This window comes from Bos javanicus, chromosome 21 (genome assembly GCF_032452875.1).
Source record: "Bos javanicus breed banteng chromosome 21, ARS-OSU_banteng_1.0, whole genome shotgun sequence".
Lineage (NCBI taxonomy): Eukaryota > Metazoa > Chordata > Mammalia > Artiodactyla > Bovidae > Bos > Bos javanicus.
In genome coordinates this window covers 4,576,191-4,597,591 of record NC_083888.1, presented here as the reverse complement: position 1 = coordinate 4,597,591, position 21,401 = coordinate 4,576,191, and the positions used below count along the sequence as shown (strand labels likewise).

At 38.2% G+C, this 21,401-nt stretch overlaps 1 protein-coding gene across 2 annotated transcripts in view; it reads right to left on the bottom strand.

Annotated features, from left to right (window-relative positions):
- Nucleotides 1-21,401, bottom strand: part of GABRG3 (gamma-aminobutyric acid type A receptor subunit gamma3) — an 846,425-nt gene that overhangs the window by 163,735 nt on the left and 661,289 nt on the right. For both annotated transcript variants that reach the window (XM_061394211.1, XM_061394212.1), the window contains exon 6: nucleotides 567-704. In XM_061394211.1, the coding sequence (XP_061250195.1) occupies nucleotides 567-704 (138 nt within the window). The remainder of the gene's footprint in view (nucleotides 1-566; nucleotides 705-21,401) is intronic.

Genomic DNA, 21,401 nt, shown 5'->3' with positions numbered 1-21,401 from the left:
GTGAAGCATCTCTTTCATCTAAATACATGTGTTATAATATGCATATAATGTTCACTTAAAATGAAATTGGTGGATAATTATTGGGCTCAATATATTGAAAAAAGACACAAAGTTTGAAGGAAAGGAAGAAGCTAGAAACTGAAATTCAAAGGACATTTCACATCAGCTTTTTGTTTTGTATATTATCTATAGTATCTCATGTTCATCATGTATGTGGAAAGCTGTAGAACTCTTACCATTAGTGAAATTGGTTTATATAAATCTGGTCAGTGATGAGAGGATTTATGGACATAATGCCAACATGGTCTCAATTTAAAAGTATAAGACAATTCTAATCACCCTTTCCCCATTGCAATTAAAACATTGAACATTTTTGACTTTTAGATCAGCTGTTTTGCCTCAAATATCACTTAGGAATCATGGCTGCCTGAGTATAATTAGCTAAAACACACACAGGAAGGAATTCTACATGAAAGGTATGCCTTAGGCATCAAGGGAAAAAGTCAGAGGTTTTTTTTTTTTTTTTTTTTTTTTTGAGAATTACACTTCTTTAAGTTATCTCTTACCTGCTGATGTTTGCACAATTTCCGTGGTGTTTCTGAGGCCCATGAAATCAAACTGATAAAGCCGCCAGGATTTCTGATCAGCTGCCTCAACTGAGTTTTTTCTCCATCTATAAACCATTTCTTCTTTGGGGTAGCCATCTAAAAATGCAAAACAAATATTAGTGCTTGAAGACATAGGATTGTAACACATCAAAGTCAAAATTATAATTCTGATCACTTAATAGGAGTTGACATTTTAGTCCATATTTAATCATTAACTTTTCCTCATACGCATAGAAACTCCAAAAATGAATGGGAAGTGGCTACTTAACCCAGAAGATTTTTGCTGCAGATCTTCACGATCAACAAAATGTGAACAACCACATGCCATGTCTGTGTGAACATAGAATATATCTCTCAGTGTGGAAGGCTTCGTTGTAGTTGACATTCAAAGTATAGACCTTATCTAACTTCCTGGCTCACTCTCACCAGACCTTCAAAACTTTTCCAGAGCTGAGTCTGTCTAGATCTCAGGAAAGACAAATTTACTTTTTTATTATAAACTTTATTATATATATATAGCTTTTATTATTTATTACATATTTACATTTATTATTATTATTGAAGCGTAGTTGATGTACAATATTATGTAATTTGTTGTTGTTGTTCAGTGGCCAAGTTTTGTCCAACTGTTTGCGACCCCATGGACTGCAGCATGCCAAGCTTCCCTGTCCATCACCAACTCCCAGAGCTTGCTCAAACTCATGTCCATCAAGTCGGTGATGCCATTCAACCATCTAATCCTGTGTCAAACCTTTCTCCTCCTGCTTTCAATCTTTCCCAGCATCAGGGTCTTTTCCAAGGAATCAGTTCTTCACATCAGGTGGACAAATTACTGGAGTTTCAGCTTCAGCATCAGTCCTTCCAATGAATATTCAGGACTGATTTCCTTTAGGATGGACTGGTTGGATCTCCCTGCAGTCCAAGGGACTCCCAAGAATCTTTTCCAACACCACAGTTCAAAAGCATCAATTCTTCGGCACTCAGCTTTCTTTAGAGTCCAACTCTCACATCCATACATGACTACTGGAAAAACTATAGCTTAGACTAGATAGACCTTTGTTTGCTAAGTAATGTCTCTGCTTTTTAATATGCTGTCTCAGTTGGTCATAGCTTTCCTTCCAAGGAGCAAGCATCTTTTAATTTCATGGCTGCAGTGACCTTGCTCTTGCTCCTCTTGCACCAAATGCATTCATTTTCTCACTGTTGAGAATAATGTTTGCTGTGGATTTGTTGTGTACGGCCTTTATTATGTTGAGGTATGTTCCTTCTATGCCTACTTTATGGAGAGTCTTTATCATTAACCAGTGTTGAATTTTGTTAAAGCTTTTTCTGCATCTGTTGAGAAGATCATATGTTTTTTTGTCTTTCAACTTATTAATATGGTCTATCACATTGGTTGATTTACATATACTGAAGAGTCCTTGCATCACTGGGATAACTCCCACTTGATCTTGATGTATGATCCTTTTAATGTGTTGTTGGATTCTGTTTGGTAGAATTTTGTTGAGGATGTTTGCATCTATGTTTATGGGTGATATTGGCCTGCATTTTCTTTATTGTGATATCTTTATCTGGTTTTTGTATTAGGGTAATGGTGGCCTCATAGAATGGGATTGAGAGTTTTCCATCTTCTGCAATTTTCTGGAAGGGTTTGAGCAGGATAGGTGTTAACTCATCTCTAACTTTTAGAAGAATTCACCTGTGACGTCAGCTATCACTGGGCTTTTGTTTGTCAGAAGATTTTTTATTACAGCTCTGACTTCTGTGCTTGTGATTAATTTGCTGAGTTCAGTTGCTCAGTCGTGCCTGACTCTTTGCAACCCCATGGACTGCAACATGCCAGGCTTCCCTGTCCATCACCAACTCCTGAAGCATACTCAAACTCATGTCCATCGAGTTGGTGACGCCATCTAAGCATCTCATCCTCTGTCATCCCCTTCTCCTCCTTCCTTCAATCTTCCCCAGCATCAGGGTCTTTTCCAATGAGTCAGTTATTTACATGAGGTTGCATAAGTATTGGAGCTCCAGCTTCAGCATCAGTCCTTCCAATGAATATTCAGAACTGATTTCTTTTAGGATTGACAAGTTTGATCTCCTTGCAGTCTAAGGAACACTGAAGAGTCTTCTCCAACACCACCACAGTTCAAAAGCATCAATTCTTCAGTGCTCAGCTTTCTTTATGGTCCAACTCTCACATCCATACATGACTACTGGAAAAACCATAGCTTTGACTAGATAGACTTGTCACAAAGTACTGTCTCTGCTTTTTATTATGCTGTCTAGGCTGGTCATAGCTTTTATTCCAAGGAGCATGCATCTTTTAATTTAGTGGCTACAGTCCCCATCTGCCGTGATTTTGGATCCCAAGAGAATAAAGTCTGTCACTGTTTCCATTGGTTCCCCATCTATTCGCCATGAAATGATGGGAACGGATGCCATGATCTTAGTTTTTTAAATGTTGAGTTTTAAGCCACCTTTTTCACTCTCCTCTTTCACTTTAATCAGGAGGCTCTTAAGTTTCTGTTCACTTTCTGCCATAAGGGTGGTGTCACCTGCATATCTGAGGTTATTGATATTTCTCCCAGCAATTTTGATTCCAGCTTGTGCTTCATCCAGCCCGGCATTTCACATAATGTGCTCTGCATATAAGTTAAATAAGCAGGTTAATAATATACAGCCTTCAGTCACTCAGTTGTGTCTGACTCTTTGCGACCCCATGGACTGCAAAAACAACAACAACAACAACAACAAAAACTTTTTTGTATAATTCTTCTGTTTATTCTTGGCACCTCTTCTTAATATATTCTGCTTCTGTTAGGTCCATAACATTTCTGTCCTTTTTTATGCCTGTCTTTGCATGAAATGCTCCCTTGGTATCTCTAATTTTCTTGAAGAGATCTCTAGTCTTTCCCATTCTATTGTTTTCCTCTATTTCTTTGTGTTGATCACTGAGGAAGGCTTCTTATCTCTCCTTGCTATTCTTTGGAACTCTGCATTCAAATAGGTATACCTTTCCTTTTCTCTTTTGCCTTTCACTCCTCTTCTTTTCTCAGCTATTTGTAAGGCCTCCTCAGGCAACCATTTTGCCCTTTTGCATTTTTTTCTTGGGGATAGTCTTAATCACTGCCTTATGTACAATGTCACAAATCTCTGTCCATAGCTCTTCAGGCACTATATCAGATCTAATCCCTGGAATCTATTTGTCACCTCCACTGTATAATCGTAAGGGATTTGACTTAGCTCATACCTGAGTGGTCTAGTGGTTTTCCCTACTTTCTTCAATATAAGTCTGAATTTGGCAATAAGGAGTTCGTGATCTGAGCCACAGTCAGCTCCTGTTCTTCTTTTTGCTGACTGTATAGAACTTCTCCATCTTTAGCTGCAAAGAATCTAATCAATCTGATTTTGGTATTGACCATCTGGTGATGCCATGTGTAGGGTCATCTTTTGTGTTGTTGGAAGAGGGTGTTTGCTATGACCAGAGTGTTCTCTTGGCAAAATACTGTTGGCCTTTGCCCTGCTTCATTTCGTACTCTAAGGCCAAACTTGACTGTTACTCCAGGTATCTCTTGACTTCCTACTTCTGCATTCCAGTCCCCTATGATGAAAAGGACATTTTTTTTGGGTGTTAGTTCTAGAAGGTCTTGTAAGTCTTCATGGAACCATTCAACTTCAGCTTCTTTGGCATTATTGTTTGATGCATAGACTTGGATAACTCTGATATTGAATGGTTTGCCTTGGAAATGAACAGAGATCATGCTGTCATTTTGGTCAATGCACCCAAGTACTGCATTTTGGACTCTTTTGTTGACTGTGAGGGTTATTCCATTTCTTCTAAGGGATTCTTGTCTACAGTAGTAGATATAATGGTCATCTGAATTAAATTTGCCTGTTCCAGTCCTTTAGTTCACTTATTCCTAAATAGTCAGTGTTCACTCTTGTCATCTCCTGTTTTACCACTTCCAATTTACCTTGATTCATGGACATAACATTCCTGGTTTCTATGCAATATTGTTCTTTATAGCATTGGACTTTACTTCCATCACCAGTCACATCCACAGCTGGGCGCTGTTTTGGCTTTGACTCCATCTCTTCATTCTTTTTGGAGTTATTTATCCACTCTTCTCCAGTAACATATTGGGCACCTACCAACCTAGTGAGTTCATCTTTCATTTTCATACCTTTTTGCCTTTTCATACTGTTCACGGTGCTCTGAGAGCAAGAATGCTGAAGTGGTTTGCCATTCCCTTCTCCAGTGGACCATGTTTTGTCAAAACTCTCCACTTTGACCCATCCATCTTGGGTGGCCCTATGTGGCATGGCTCATAGTTTCTTTGAGTTAGACAAGGCTGTGGTCCATGTGATCAGTTTGATTAGTTTTCTGTGATTGTGGTTTTCATTCTGTCTGCCCTCTGATGGATAAGGATAAGAGACTTATGGAAGCTTCCTGATGGGAGAGAATTACTTTGGGGCAAACTAGGTCTTGTTTTGATGGGTGTGGCCATGATCAGTAAATCTTTAATCCAATTTTGTGTTCCCTCACTTTTTTTGGCCTGAACCAAACTATGGTAGGGATACTGAAGCTAATGGTAACCTCCTTCATAAGGACTTGTTCAGGCATCCTTGTATTCAGTGCCTCTGACCCTGCAGCAGGCCACTCTATCCCTGCCTCCACCGGAGACTCCTGGACACTCATCGACAAGTCTGACTCAGTCTCTGTGGAGATACTGTTCCTTTCTCCTGGCTCCCAGTGCACACAAGGTTTTGTTTGTGCCCTCCAAAAGTCTGTTTCACCAGTCCTGTGGAAGTTCTGTAATCAGGTCCCCCTGGCCTCCAAGATCAAAGGGGTTTTCAGTCCCTTTTGAGTACCATCTACAAAATTTAAGTTTCACATGCTCATGTAAAATATGAAAGTAATCTGCATCTTATGTTATAGCTGTAAAAAGAAATTTGGAAAATACTACAGTTGTTACTATGCTAAATTGCTTCACTTTCAACAGTTCAGAGAACAAAGTATGAACAAATGTACTCATTTTAAAAACTAATCACCCTAATGTGGGCCTGGAGAGCAGAAAGAGACATGAATGAACTCACTGAGATGGGGAAAATACAGATTCTCTATCTTGTTTTTGGTGATGATTGCATGTAGGTTACAAATGTGAAAATGTTTGCATTTTATAGCACCTAAATTATGATCTCAAAAGAAATTCAACTCTGTCTTTTTAGGTCATGGACAGGGAAACATGGCCACTAACTTACATCTTACCAGATATTTCTCAATATAGCTCTCATTTCATCTTTTATCATCTAGAATCAATGTCTTATACTAAACTGATGTTGACCAAAACACACACAAAAAAGCTCTAATTTTAACTACATTTAATAATTAAAAGGCTATTTTTGCTAAGTTATTTATAAATGTTATAGTTTAATATGAAATGAAATTTCTGTTTAAGAGTTTTACAAATCTTTCAGAAGAATATTTTATTGATTTCTTTTGGAATTTCAAGTCCAAAAGAAATATATAAAATATATAAACAGTCAGTTTGGATAACAAGATATAATCTAAAAGACAATCCAAGATACAGGCTTGGTTTGTGGAAAAGTTAACTTTGTTACCTTACTCTACACTCTTTAGCATTGTGTGACTTTGACTACATATAGCTAGTATCTTCATCATGCCAGATTTCAAAATATTCAATGAACTTATATAAACTTTAGGAAAGAATTTGTAACATGAGCTTGTGAAATGTCAAACTAATTATAAAAAGAGCATATCCCCCAAATCCGAATAGGTATGTCTAGAACTTCACACTCTATATGCCTGCCACTATTGATACCTCTGAAATATTCATTTCTCTCTGCTCTAAAAGTTTGTTCAAGTAATTTTGTATTTGAGCCTTACTATCCCAGTAATGTTCATGGCCATATACATACATACATATATATATATATATATATATATATATATATATATATATATATGTATGTATGTATTTAAATCTTTCCTAACAGCTTTTTAAAATATTTTCCAAAATCAGGGTTGAATACTGAATCAATTCTGTAAAATACTGCTGAAAATCCTCTTATGAAAATGCATACCAAGGAGTACAACATCGCTGTTTTTTGTCACCCTGTTTATTTAACTTATACACAGAGGGCATCTTGGGAAATGCCAGGCTGAATGAGTTACAAACTGGGATCAAGTTTGCCTGGGGAAATATCAACAACCTCAGATGCAGATGATACAATGGCAGAACATGAAGAGGAACAAAGAACCTCATGATGAGGGTAAAGGAGAAGAGTAAATAAGCCAGATTAAAACTTGATATTAAAAAAGCTAAGATTATGGCATCCAGTCCCATCACTTCAGCAAGTAGATGGGGAAAATGTGGAAACATTGACTGATTTCCTCTTCTTGGGTTCTAAAATCAATGTGGATGGTAACTGCAGCCTTGAAGTTAGAAGATGATTGCTTCTTGGCAGGAAAGCTATGACAAACATAGACAGTGTGTTAAAAAGCAAATATATCATTTTTGCCAACAAAGTTCCATATTGTCAAGGCTATGGTCTTTCCAGTAGTCATGTACAAATGTGAGAGCTGGACCATAAAGAAGGCAGAGTACCAAAGAATTGATGCCTTCAGACTGTGGTGCTGGATAAGACTCTTGAGATTCCCTTGGACAGCAAGAAGATCAAACCAGACACTCTTAAAGGAAATCAACCTTGAATATTCATTGGAAGTACTGATGTCAAAGCTGAAACTCCAATAATTTGGCTACCTGATGCAAACACCCAACTCATTGCAAAAGACCTTTATGCTGGGAAAGATTGAAGGCAGAAGGAAAAAAGGGCAAAAGAGGATGAGATGATTGGATGGCATCACTGATTCAATGGGCATTAATTTGGGCAAACTCTGGGAGATGGTGTGGGACAGGGAAGCCTGACATGCTGAAGCCCAGGGGTCACAAAGGGTCAGACACAAGTTGGTGACTGAACAACAACAAATATTTTCTATAAACATATTTAAATATTTACATTTAAATTAACCATACTCTTCTGAAGATGCATGCATTAACTTGAAAGAACAAAAGTAGTTGGAGTTTCAGAGGGCATGTGAATTTGGGAGGAAAATTTCAGTAATTTTCTTAGCCATTCAGTCCTCTTCCTATGCCTCTTCTTCCTGTTAATTACAACCACCACTACTTTCACTATCTTCTTCTTCTTTACCATAGTAATCATCATTATCACTATCACCACCACCATTAATATCATCATCATCACCACCACCATCATCATCATATTGCTTTCTGTAATGAGGCACCAGGCAATATTTCAAGACTTTCAATGTGCTAAGTCTCACAACAATCCTGGTGGCATAGGTATTGCTGTCTCCATCTTACAGATGAGAAAGTTGAAGCACAGAGATTCTGAGTCATGTACCTATGACAGAGCCAGAATAAAAACTTAGATTTTCTGACTTTAGGATCTCTATCTTCTCACTTATTGCACTACACTGTAGTTGCTATCATGGAGGCCTATACATAGAGGTTCTTCTAAAATCCTTGGAAGGGCACCGTAACTGTTTTTGAGTAATACTGAATGACTAGAGAAAACCTCCCATTCCCAATTGTTTCCTCTCTGTTGGCATTTTTCTTATATATTTAACATACTGAAATTGAAAATTTTATATTAATCCCATTAGTCACTTTCGTATTTATTTTGTATTTGTGTTTAATCATTCCTTAAAGCATACCCAGATAAATACTTTCAAATTTTAAATCTAATTATTTTATAGTTTCATTATATATTTCAATTAATAGTCATTTTGAAATTATTTTGGTCAAGGGTTTTCTACTTGATTGTCACGTTTCTGTGCAATCAGTGTGTGTGTGTGTGCATAGTGTGTGATGTTAATGTATACTACATGATGTCAACCTTTTTTTTTCCTTTTTCCTTTTCTTTTCATTGATTTTCTGTTGAGCTAGAATTAATGTAAAATAACTTACCTTCTTTCCACAGCTGTCCCATCTTCTCATCACTCTTACAAATTTATTTTCCTTACAAATTTTAAAATATATGTTTCACATAATTTTCAGGAGTTTTGTATTTAGTAGGAGAAATAAGGTAAAGATATCAACTATATCTTCCCAGAAACAAAAGTCTCCAATTCATAAGTGCTTTTAAAGTGTATTATCTCATTTGAAAATATTTTAAAACTTTCCAGAGATATTTATGTTATTAAATGTTCCCTTCACTTATTTTTTATTGAGTTATAGTTGCCTTACAATATTGTATTAATTTTAGGTGTACAACATCGTGACTCAAAATTTTTATAGATTATACTTAAAGTTATTGTATAATAATGGGTATGTTCTCTGTGCAGTACAATATATCCTAAAACCTTATTTATTTTATATATAATAGTCTGTTTCTCTTAATCCCATATACCTATCTTGTCCCTCCTTCCCCCCTCCCCATTGGTAACTATTACTTAGTTCTCAATATCTATTAGTCTATATTTTTGTTGTTGTTTTATAAGTTCATTTACTTTATTTTTTAGATCTACAGGTAACTTATGTTTGTCTTTCTCTGACATATTTCACTAAGCATAATACATATATTGTTGCAACTTTCAAAATTTCATTCTTTTGTATGACTAAGATTCCATTGTGAGTGTGTATGTATACGTGTGTGTGTGTGTGTGTGTGTGTGTGTGTGTATAATTTTCCTTCTCCATTTGTTCATGAAAACTTAGGTTACTTTCATATTTTGGCTATTGTGAATAAAGCTGTCACAAACATTAGGGTTCATGTGTATTTTTGAATTAGAGTTTTCATTATCTTTGAATATAGGCCCAAGAGTGTAAGTTCTGCATCATAGGAAACTATTTTTTAGTTTTTGAGTAAACTCCATAATCTTCTTTAAGTGGGTATACCAATTAATATTCTCACAAACAGTGTACAAGGGATCCCTTTTCTCCCCACACTAGCCAACATTTGATATGTGTCTTCTATTTAATGATAGTCATCCTGATGTGTATGAGGTTTCTTACTGCAGTTTTGATTTGCACATCTCTGATGATTATGTTGAATATCTTCTCATGAGACTTTTGCCATCTCTATGTAGCTTCTTTAGCATCTCTATATAGCATCTGTATAGCTTCTTTGGAAAAATGCCTATTCATGTCTATTGCCCTTTTTAAAAATCACAGTGTATGTTTTCTGACATTATATGAGCTATTTATATTTTTGGATATTAATCCCTTATCTCCCAAGTCATATCATTTAAAACTAAGTTCTCCCATTCAGTAGACTGTCTTTTCATTTTGTTAATAGTTTCCTTTTCTGTGAAAATCTTTATAGTTTTATTAGTTCAAACTTGTTTATTTTTTGCTCTTGCTTTATTTGCCTTAGGGGATAGATTTAAAAAATACTGCTGCATTTTTTGTCATAAAGTATCTTGCCTGTATTTTCTTCTAGGAGTTTTATGATTTCCCATCTTGCATTTGCATCTATATTCCAGTTTGAGTTTATTTTTGTATGTGGTAGGATAAAATATTGTAACTTCATTTTTCCCATGTAGCTTTCCTGGTCTCCCAGCACTATTTATTGAAGAGACTGTCTTTTCCAAAATATATTATTGCTTCTTTTGTTATTGATTAATTGATCATAAGTGCATGCGTGTATTTCTGGGCTCTCTATTCTGTTCCATTAATCTCTGTATCAGTTTTTGTGCCAATACCATGCTGGCTTGATTACTGCAGCTTCATAATATAGTCTGAAGTCAGGGTCCATGATACCTCCAGCTCAATTCTAATTTCTCAAGAATGCTTTGGCTATCCAAGATCTTTTGCATTTCCATACAATTTTCAAAATGATTTTTTCCAGTTCTGTGAAAAATGCCATTGGTATTTTGATAGGGATTGCATTTAATCTGTAGATTACCTTGGATAGTATGGTTATATCAAAATATTAATTCTTTTATTCATCAACCGAGTTAATTTTCCATCTTTTTGTGTTACCTTCATTTTTTTTTTACTAATGTCTCATAATTTTTGGAGTGTGTATGTGTGCTCAGTCACTTCAGTCATGTCCAACTTTTTGTGACCCTCTGGACTGCAGCCTTCCAGGCTCCTCTGTCCATGGGATTCTCCAGGTAAGAATACTGGAGTGGGTTGCCATTCCGTACTCCAGAGGATTTTCCCTATTCAGAGATCAAGCCTATGTCTCCTGCATTGCAGACAGCTTCTTTATCCACTGAGCCACCTGGGAAGCCAAATTTTTGAAGTGAGGTTCATTTACTTCTTAAGTTAGGTCAATTCCTAAGTATTTTAATCTTTCTTATGCAATTGTCAATGGGATTTCTTTTCAAACTTCTCTTTCTTAGAGTTCATTGTTAATGTATAGAAATACAACAGATTTCTGTGTATTAATTTTTTATCCTGCAACTTTACCAAATTCAGTGATAGTAGTAGTTCTTTGGTGCTGTATTTAGTGTTTCTATGTATAGTATCATATCATCTGCAAACAGTGACAGTTTCTGCAAACAGTGATAGTTTTACTTCTTTCTTTTGCATTTTTGTGCCTTTTATTTCTTTTTTTTTTATTCTTCCAATTTTATTTTATTTTTAAACTTTACATAATTGTATTAGTTTTGCCAAATATCAAAATGAATCCTCCACAGGTATACATGTGTTCCCCATCCCGAACCCTCCTCCCTCCTCCCTCCCCATACCATCCCTCTGGGCCGTCCCAGTGCACCAGCCCCAAGCATCCAGCATCATGCATCGAACCTGGACTGGCAACTCGTTTCCTACATGATATTTTACATGTTTCATTGCCATTCTCCCACATCTTCCCACCCTCTCCCTCTCCCACAGAGTCCATAAGACTGTTCTATACATCAGTGTCTCTTTTGCTGTCTTTGCTTGTCTGATTGCTATGGCAAGAACTTCCAACAGCATATTGTATACAAGTGGTGAAAGTAAGACTCTTTATCTTCTTCCTGATCTTAGAGAAAATACTTTAAGCTTTTCACTGTTGAATATCATGTTTTAGCTGTGGGGCTATCATATATGGTTTTTATATGTTGAGGTAGATTTCCTCATACCTTTTAAACCATAAATTAATGTTGAATTTTGTCAAAAGTTTTCCAGTATTTATTGACATGATCACTTGTTAATGTGGTGTATCACATTAATTGATTTGTTGATAATGAACCATCATTGCATCCCTGGGATAAATGTCATTTGATCATAGTGTCAGACCAGATCAGTTGCTCAGTCGTGTCCGACTCTTTGCAACCCCATGAATCGCAGCACGCCAGGCCACCCTGTCCATCACCAACTCCCAAAGTTCACTCAGACTCACGTCCATCGAGTCAGTGATGCCATCCAGCCATCTCATCCTCTGTTGTCCCCTTCTCCTCTTGCCCCCAATCCCTCCCAGCATCAGAGTCTTTTCCAATGAGTCAACTCTTCGCATGAGGTGGCCAAAGTCCTGGAGTTTCAGCTTTAGCATCATTCCTTCCAAAGAAATCCCAGGGCTGATCTCCTTCAGAATGGACTGGTTGGATCTCCTTGCAGTCCAAGGGACTCTCAAGAGTCTTCTCCAACACCACAGTTCAAAAGCATCAATTCTTCGGCGCTCAGCCTTCTTCACAGTACAACTCTCACATCCATACATGACCACAGGAAAAACCATAGCCTTGACTAGACGAATCTTTGTTGGCAAAGTAAGGTCTCTGCTTTTGTGTAGGGTCCTTTAAATGTATTGCTGGATTTAGTTTGCTATTATTTTATTGAGGATTTTCACATCTATGTTCATCAGTGATAATGACCTATAATCTTTTTTTTTTTTTTTGGTATTGTCTGCTTTTGATTTCAGGGTGATGCTGGCCTCATACGTTAAGTTTGTGAGCTGTCCTTCCTCTGCAAATTTTTTTAAGTTTCAGAAGGATATGTGTAAACTCTTCTCTAAATATTTGGTAATATTGACCTGGAAATCCATGTGGTCCTGGATTTTTGTTTGTTGGGAGTTTTTAAATTACTGATTCAATCTCATTGACTGGTCTGTTCACACATTTTATTTCTTGTTGGTTCTTTCTTCAGAGATTGTAGATTGCTAAGAATTTGTTAATTTCTTCCAGGTTAGAGTATAGTTGTTTGGAATAATCTCTTATGATCTTTGGTACTTCTGTGATGTTGGTTGTAACTTCTTTTTCATTTCCGATTTTATTGATCTTGGCCCTTTTTTCTCTTGATGAGTCTGGCTAAACGATTTTTTCCCTCAACCTTTTCAAAGAGCCAACACGTAGTTTCATTAATCTTTTCTATTTTTGTAGTTTCTATTTTTTAATTTTTGTGATTTCATACTTTCACTGACTTTGGGTTTTGCTTCTTTTTCTAGTTCCTTTACATGTTAGCTTAGGTTGTTTATTTGAGATTTTTCTCCACCCCCCTCCCCCACCCCAGGTAAGCTTGTATCACTATAAAATCCCCTCTTAGAATTGCTTTTGCTGCATCCCGTAAGTTTTTGGTAGCTGTGGGTTTTTTTGTTTGCTTTGGTGTTTTTTTTTTTTTTAATTTAATTTTATTTTTAAACTTTACATAATTGTATTAGTTTTGCCAAATATATTCCATGATCCACTGGTTGCTTGGTACCATATTGTTCAGACTGTACATCTTCGTACATCTTTGTGTTTGTTTCAGGTTTTGTTTCTATAGTTGATTTCTAGTCTCATTCAGTTCAGTTCAGTTCAGTTGTTCAGTCATGTCCGACTTTTTGCAGCCCCAAGAATTGCAGGACGCCAGGCCTCCCTGTCCATCACCATCTCCCCGAGTTCACTCAAACTCACTTCCATTGAGTCGGTGATGCCATCCAGCCATCTCATCCTCTGTCATCCCCTTCTCCTCCTGCCCCCAATCCCTCCCAGCATCACAGTCTTTTCCAATGGGTCAACTCTTCACGTGAAGTGGCCAAAGTACTGGAGTTTCAGCTTTAGCATCATTCCTTCCAAAGAAATCCCAGGGCTGATCTCCTTTAGAATGGACTGGTTGGATCTCCTTGGAGTCCAAGGGATTCTCAAGAGTTTTCTCCAACACCATAGTTCAAAAGCATCAATTCTTTGATGCTCAGCTTTCTCCACAGTCCAACTCTCACATCCATACATGACTACTGGAAAAACCATAGCCTTGACTAGACAGACATTTGTTGGTAAAGTAATGTCTCTGCTTTTGAATATGCTATCTAGGTTGTTCATAACTTTTCTTCCAATAAGTAAGCGTCTTTTAATTTCATGGCTGCAGTCACCATCTGCAGTGATTTTGGAGCCACCCAAAATAAAGCCTCACACTGTTTCCACTGTTTCCCCATCTATTTCCCATGAAGTGATGGGACCAGATGCCATGATCTTCGTTTTCTGAATGTTGCGCTTTAAGCCAACTTTTTCACTCTCCTCCTTCACTTTCATCAAGAGGCTTTTTAGTTCCTCTTCACTTTCTGTCATAAGGGTGGTGTCATCTGCATATCTGAGGTTATTGATATTTCTCCTGGCAATCTTGATTCCAGCCTGTGCTTCTTCCAGCCCAGCGTTTCTCATGATGTACTCTGCATAGAAATTAAATAAGCAAGGTGACAGTATAAAGCCTTGACGTACTCCTTTTCCTATTTGGAACCAGTCTCCATAGCTCAGGATTAAGCAAGTTTCTAGATGGCATGAGGAATTCTGTAATGTTTTTTTCTTTACTCAAGACAGTTTAAAAATTATTGAAGCATGCAACTTATCACGGAAAATGTCACGCCAAAATAGTTTTTGTTTGTGTTTGTCTAATATGGAAAGGAGAAGGCAATGGCACCCCACTCCAGTACTCTTGCCTGGAAAATCCCATGGATGGAGGAGCCTGGTAGGCTGCAGTCCATGGGGTCGCTAAGAGTCGGACACGACTGAGCAACTTCACTTTCACTTTTCACTTTCATGCATTGGAGAAGGAAATGGCAGCCCACTCCAGTGATCTTGCCTGGAGAACCCCAGGTACAGGGGAGCCTGTTAGGCTGCCGTCTATGGTGTCACACAGAGTCAGACACGACTGAAGTGACTTAGCATAGCATAGCATAATATGGAAAAGTTGAAACTAAAAATAAGTCAAATTAAACAGTGCATTTGAGAAAATTGTGGGCAAATTATTAGCGATGGTAATTTTTTTTAATTAAAAAATTTTTTTAAGTTATGATAATATTATAATATATATATATTATATATATAATATATAATATTATAATACCTGAATTTATCCAATAGTATTAATAATATTCAAATACTCACACTTATTCAATACTATTATAATACCTAAATTTGCCCAAATGTTAGTTCAGTTAGTAAGTTCAAATATTCTTGGATATAGCTGCAACTTCAGAGGTATGGTCACTGGGTAATCATAATAATGGCACATGGTCTAATTCCACAGAATGGACCTACATTCAGTGATTTTTGACTTCCTGTGATTCAACCAGTCATAATTACATTTCTCTCACTCCCTGTAAGTCAGAAACAGCCAATTAGAAAAACTCTGGGGAAAAAAACTCAAAAATAACCATGAAATTGCAAAGGACTTTCCAGAGAGCAACATTCAAATTATCATCATGACTTTTCAAACTTTACTATGCTAACTGTAATTTGTTTTCTAATTTCTTTTTGGAGGATGACATCTTTCATTTGACAAATCTTTTTGAAGGGGTTTTACCATCCTTTTGGAAAGCTCCCATGTTGTCACCTGTGTCACATGACATAATCTATCCTTGTCTCACAGCTCATCACATGTGCTCACATTGATGTTCCAGGGACTCACAGCAGATACGAGGATGTGAGACTGGGTCAAAAGGAGAGCAGCCACTACTGTATGGTGGCTGGCTCTGGGAGAATGGCATTTTCTGAAAGAAAACAGTCCCCTTTCATATTTTTATATTGATACATTTCCAGTGGTCATCCCATATTACACCTAAAAATTCTTGAGACACAGAGTAAGGAACAAGAGCTTTTGAGATTCATGGATGTGTGCTGGGTGGAGGGGTATGATTGACCAGAAGGAAAAAAAAAATCTTATAAGAGAAGCCATGATGGAGAGAGTATGGGGAGGATGTTGTGGACATTGGGACCAGAAGGGAGGGGCAGAAATATTGTAGAAATAGGAGAGTCAAAGAGAACTGAGGTCCTGGGGAGGCAACACTTGCTGCTCCCTCCTTTTGATTCACTCTCCCATGCCTGAGAGCCACATGAATCAAGAGATCCTCTAAAAGAATGTGTGCAGTCTAAATGCTCATCAATGCATCCTTTGCTGTAGTTAACAGGTAACAATTTGCATCAATTTAGCTCACATAGAAATAATCTCTGAAAAAAACAAATACCCTATGATCACTCTTATATGTTGAACCTGAAAAACAATACAAAACAAAGCAAGGTCATAGATACAAAGAAACAATTGGTGGCTGCCATAGGCGGAGGGCAAAGTGTAGGACAAATGGGTGAAGGGGGTCAAAAGGCAAAAATTAAAAAAAATAACTTCCAATAGATAAGCTTGGATTATTTTTCTTTTGGTGATTTGGAGGCGGGGGGGCGGGGCGGGGGGGGGGAGGGGGGGAGGGGCGGGTAAGAGGCATAGGAAGAGAGTGAGTCCTGTTCAGTTCACAATGATTCCCATGAGAGGCACATTACATTGCCACAGAATCTCTGATGTTGATTGCTTCTCAGCAAGATAATGAGATGGAGTTTGCATTTTCTCAAATTACGAGACAACTGTGGAACATTGCTCAAGAGAATAAGCATGTGAATGGGGATACAATCTTAGGGGAAAAGGACTGCATTCCCAACAACCAACGCTGTATTAAATTAAACTATTTCCATTTCAATCACGGAGAGAATTGGTTAGAAAAATGCATGTGACTGTCAAAAATACTATTATTAAATGGTCGTGCGGTGCTTTCCTACAAATTGTAGTAAACACAAACAGCATGAATGTCAATGTGATTCAGAAACATGAGGCATGATCAAATTACGAGCCATTTAGTTGCAGTTGAAGAATAAGAGAGACGTTTCTACTAAAAGTTGCCTTCCAGTGGACTGGTCACGATCTGCATTTGTTTGCCCTGAGAATGACACCTGGGTTGGGCAGACATTTTGGGTGCCTCAGGCCAGTGTCCAATATGTATCAGCAAAGAACTGTGATAAAATACCCATGCTCTTGGAATTCATTGGTTTTCCAATGTCCCATTGGCTTGATGGATGGTGGAAATGACTTTTTGAAAACGCAGGTGCAGTGCCAGGTAGGTGGCAATACTTTTCAGGATAAATGCAAGGTTCTCCAGGAGGTTGCATATAGTTTGAATCATCATCCAGTAGATGGTGGTATTTCTCTGATGGTAAGTTTACAGCTTCAGAAATCAAGAGATGGAGATGGGAATGGTACTATCATATTATCCTTAGTGACCCACTAGTGAAATTTTTGCTTCTAGTTCTCATGACTTATATTCTGCAGGTCTAAAGATTTATCTTCCACAGGAGAGACCTATGATTCCATTGAACTGGAGGTTTAGATGGCCATCCAGCCACTTTGGTTTTCCATACTTCTGAATCATCAGGCAAGGAAGGAAATTACTGGCTGGAGTAATTGATTCTGACTGCTGAGGAGAAAGTGGATGACATCACTCCACAGTGGAGTTAAGGAAGTGTATGACTGGAATACAAGAGTATTCTGGATCCCCTAGGACATCTCAGTATTACCATGCTCTTTGGTGGAGGTTAATGAAAAACAGTCCAACACTAGCAGGGCTACTAATGGCTCAGTACTTTGTGAGAGAAGCTTTGGGTCACTCCACCAACTAAAGAACGATAACTATCTTAGATATTTGCTAAAGTCAAAGGGAATATGTAATAGAAGAAGGTCATTATAAATATCAGCAATGAATACTATTACAATAAAGAAGGCTGTAATTGTCTTGAGTATTCTTCCTTATTTTCTTATATGTTTCTGTAGCAAATATTTTTCTCTTATTCTCTAAAAGATAACATAAGATATATTGACTTTATATCACAGTATTGAAGTATTAGTAACTTTACAGTATTTCAGTTGCTGTTCAGTTGCTCAGTCATGTACTACTCTTTGAGAGTGCATGGACTATAGTTTCCCAAGCTTCCCTGTCCTTTAGTATCTCCCAGAGTGTGCTCAAACTCATGTCCATTGATTGATGATGCCATCCAACCATCTTATCCTCCTGTCACCCCTTGTCCTCCTGCTCACAACCTAAGTTGTTCTTGCTCAGTTGTACCCAACTCTTTGAGACTGCATGGACTGCAGCACACCAGGATTTGCTGTCATTCACTATCTCCCAGAGTTTGCTCAAACTCATGTCACTTGAGTCAATTATGCCATCCAACCATCTCATTCTCTGTTGCCCCCTTCTCCTCCTGCCCTCAATCTTTCCCAGTATCAAGAGCTTTACCAGTGAGTCACCTCTTTGCATCAGGTGGCCAAAGTATTGAAGCTTCAGCATCAGTCCTTCCAATGAATATTCAGGGTTGATTTCCTTTAGGATTGATTAGTTTGATCTCCTGGCAGCCCAAGGGACTCTCAGAGTCTTCTCTAGCACCACAATCTGAAAGCATCAATTCTTCAGGGCTCAGTCTTCTTTAGATTACAATTCCCACATCCATACATGATTACTGGAAAAATGATAGCTTTGACTATATGGACATTTGTTGGTAAACTGATGATAAACTGATGACTGCTTTTTAAAGTGAAAGCGAAAGTGAAGTCGCTCAGTCATGCCCGACTTTTAGTGACCTCATGGACTGCAGCCTACCGGGCTCCTCCGTCCATGGGATTTTCCAGGCAAAAGTACTGGAGTGGGTTGCCATTGCTTTCTGCTTTTTAAAACACAGTCTATTTGTCATACCTTTCCTTACAAGGAGTAAGCATCTTTTAATTTTGTGGCTGCAGTCATAGTCTGCAGTGAGTTTTTGAGCCCAAGAAAATAAAATCCCTCACTTCTTCCACTTTTTTCCCATCTATTGGCCACCAAGTGATGGGTCCTGTTGCCATGATCTTAGTTTTCTGTATGTTGAGTATTACATCAGCATTCTCACTCTCTTTCATCTTCATCAAGAGGCTCTTTAGTTTCTCTTCTCTTTCTGCCATTAGAATGGTATAATCTGCATGTTCACATTGTTGATATTTCTCCTGGCAATCTTGATTCCAGCTTGTCATTCATCCAACCTGACATTTCACTTGATGTACTCTGCATACACAATGTAAATGTATGTATATTGATATACTTTGACAACCTGATGTGAGGAACTGACTCACTGGAAAGACCTTGATGCTGGAAAAGATTGAAGGCAGGAGAAGAAGGGTATGACAGAGGATGAGATGGTTGGATGTTATCACTGACTCAATGCACATGAGTTTGAGAAAACTCCAGGAGTTAGTCAGTTCAGTTCAGTTGCTCAGTCATGTCTGACTCTTTGCGACCCCATGAATTGCAGCATGCCAGGCCTCCCTGTCCATCACCAACTCCTGGAGTTCACTCAAACTCATGTCCATCGAGGCGGTGATGCCATCCAGCCATCTCATCCTCTGTCATCCCCTTCTCCTCCTGCCCCCAATCCCTCCCAGCATCAGAGTCTTTTCCAATGAGGCAACTCTTTGCATGAGGTGGCCAAAGTACTGGAGTTTCAGCCTCAGCATCTGTCCTTCCAATGAACACCCAGGACTCATCTCCTTTAGAACGGACTGGTTGGATCTCCTTGCAGTCCAAGGGACTCTCAAGAGTCTTCTCCAACACCACAGTTCAAAGGCATCAATTTTTTGGTGCTCAGCTTTCTTCACAGTCCAGCTCTCACATCCATACATGACTACTGGAAAAACCATAGCCTTGACTAGACAGACATTTGTTGGCAAAGTAAAGTCTCTGCTTTTGAATATGCTATCCAGGTTGGTCATAACTTTCCTTCCAAGGAGTAAGTGTCTTTTAATCTCGGGCTGCAGTCACCATCTGCAGTGATTTTGGAGCCCAGAAAAATAAAGCCTGACACTGTTTCCACTGTTTCCCCATCTATTTCCCATAAAGTGATGGGACTAGATGCCATGATCTTAGTTTTCTAAGTGTTGAGCTTTAAGCCAACTTTTTCACTCTCCACTTTCACTTTCATCAAGAGGCTTTTTAGTTCCTCTTCACTTTCTGCCATAAGGGTGGTGTCATCTGCATATCTGAGGTTATTGATATTTCTCCCGGCAATCTTGATTCCAGCGTGTGCTTCTTCCAGTCCAGCGTTTCACATGATGTACTCTGCATAGTAGTTAAATAAGCAGGGTGACAATATACAGCCTTGATGTATTCCTTTTCCATTTGGAACCAGTCTGATGTTCCATGTCCAGTTCTAACTGTTGCTTCTTGACCTGCATATAGGTTTCTCAAGAGGCAGGTCAGGTGGTTTGGTACTCCCATCTCTTGAAGAATTTTCCACAGTTTATTGTGATCCACACAGTCAAAGGCTTTGGCATAGTCAATAAAGCAGGAACAGATGTTTTTCTGGAACTCTGTTGCTTTTTCCATGATCCAGTGGATGTTGGCAATTTGATCTCTGGTTCCTCTGCCTTTTCAAAAATCAGCTTGAACATCTGGAGGTTCACAGTTTACATATTGCTGAAGCCTGGCTTGGAGAATTTTGAGCTTTACTTTACTAGCATGTGAGATGATTGCAATTATGCAGTAGTTTGAGCATTCTTTGGCATTGCCTTTCTTTGGGATTGGAATGAAAACTGACTTTTCCAGTCCTGTGGCCACTGCTGAGTTTTCCAAATTTGCTGGAATATTGAGTGCAACACTTTCACAGCATCATCTTTCAGGATTTTAGTAGTGATGGGCAAAGAAGCCTGGTGTGCTACAGTCCATGGGGTCGCATACAGTTGGACACGACTGAGTGACTGAAGTGTACTGAAGTGAACTCTGCATATAAGTTAAATAAGCAGGTTGACTATATGCAACCTTGACATACTCCTTTCCCAGTTTTGAACCAGTCCATTGTTCCATGTCTGATTCTAACTGTTGCTTCTTCACCCACAGAGAGGTTTCTTAGGAGGCAGGTAAGGTGGTCTGGTATTCCCATCTCTTAAAGAATTTTCCACAGTTTGTTATGATCCAATGGCCAACAGCTTTAGCATAGTCAATGAAGCACAGGTAGATGTTTTTCTGAAATTCCCTTGCTTTTTCTAAGATCCAACTAATGTTGGAAATTTGAAATCTGATTCCTTTGCATTTCTGTAAATCCAGCTTGTACATCTGGAAATTTGAGTTCAATACTGCTAAGCCCAGCTTGAAGGATTTTGAGCATAAACTTGCTAGCATGTGAAATGAGTGCAACTGTGTGGTAGTTTGAACATTCTTTGGCATTGCCTTTCTTTGGGATTGGAATGAAAACTGACCTTTTCCATTTCTGTGGTCACTGCTGTATTTTCCAAATTTCTTGACTATTGAGTACAGCACCTTAAAAGCATCATCTTTTAGGATTTGAAATAGCTTAACTGGAATTTCATCACCTCCATTAATTTTGTTTGTAGTAATGCTTCCAAAGGCCCACTTGATTTCACACTGCAGGATGTATGACTCTAAGTGAGGGACCACATCATCTTCGTTAAAGAAAGAAAGAAATTAGAAAGAAAGTGAAGTTGCTCAGTCGTGTCTGACTCTTTGTGACCCCATGGACTGTAGCCTACCAGGCTTCTCCATCCATGGGATTTTC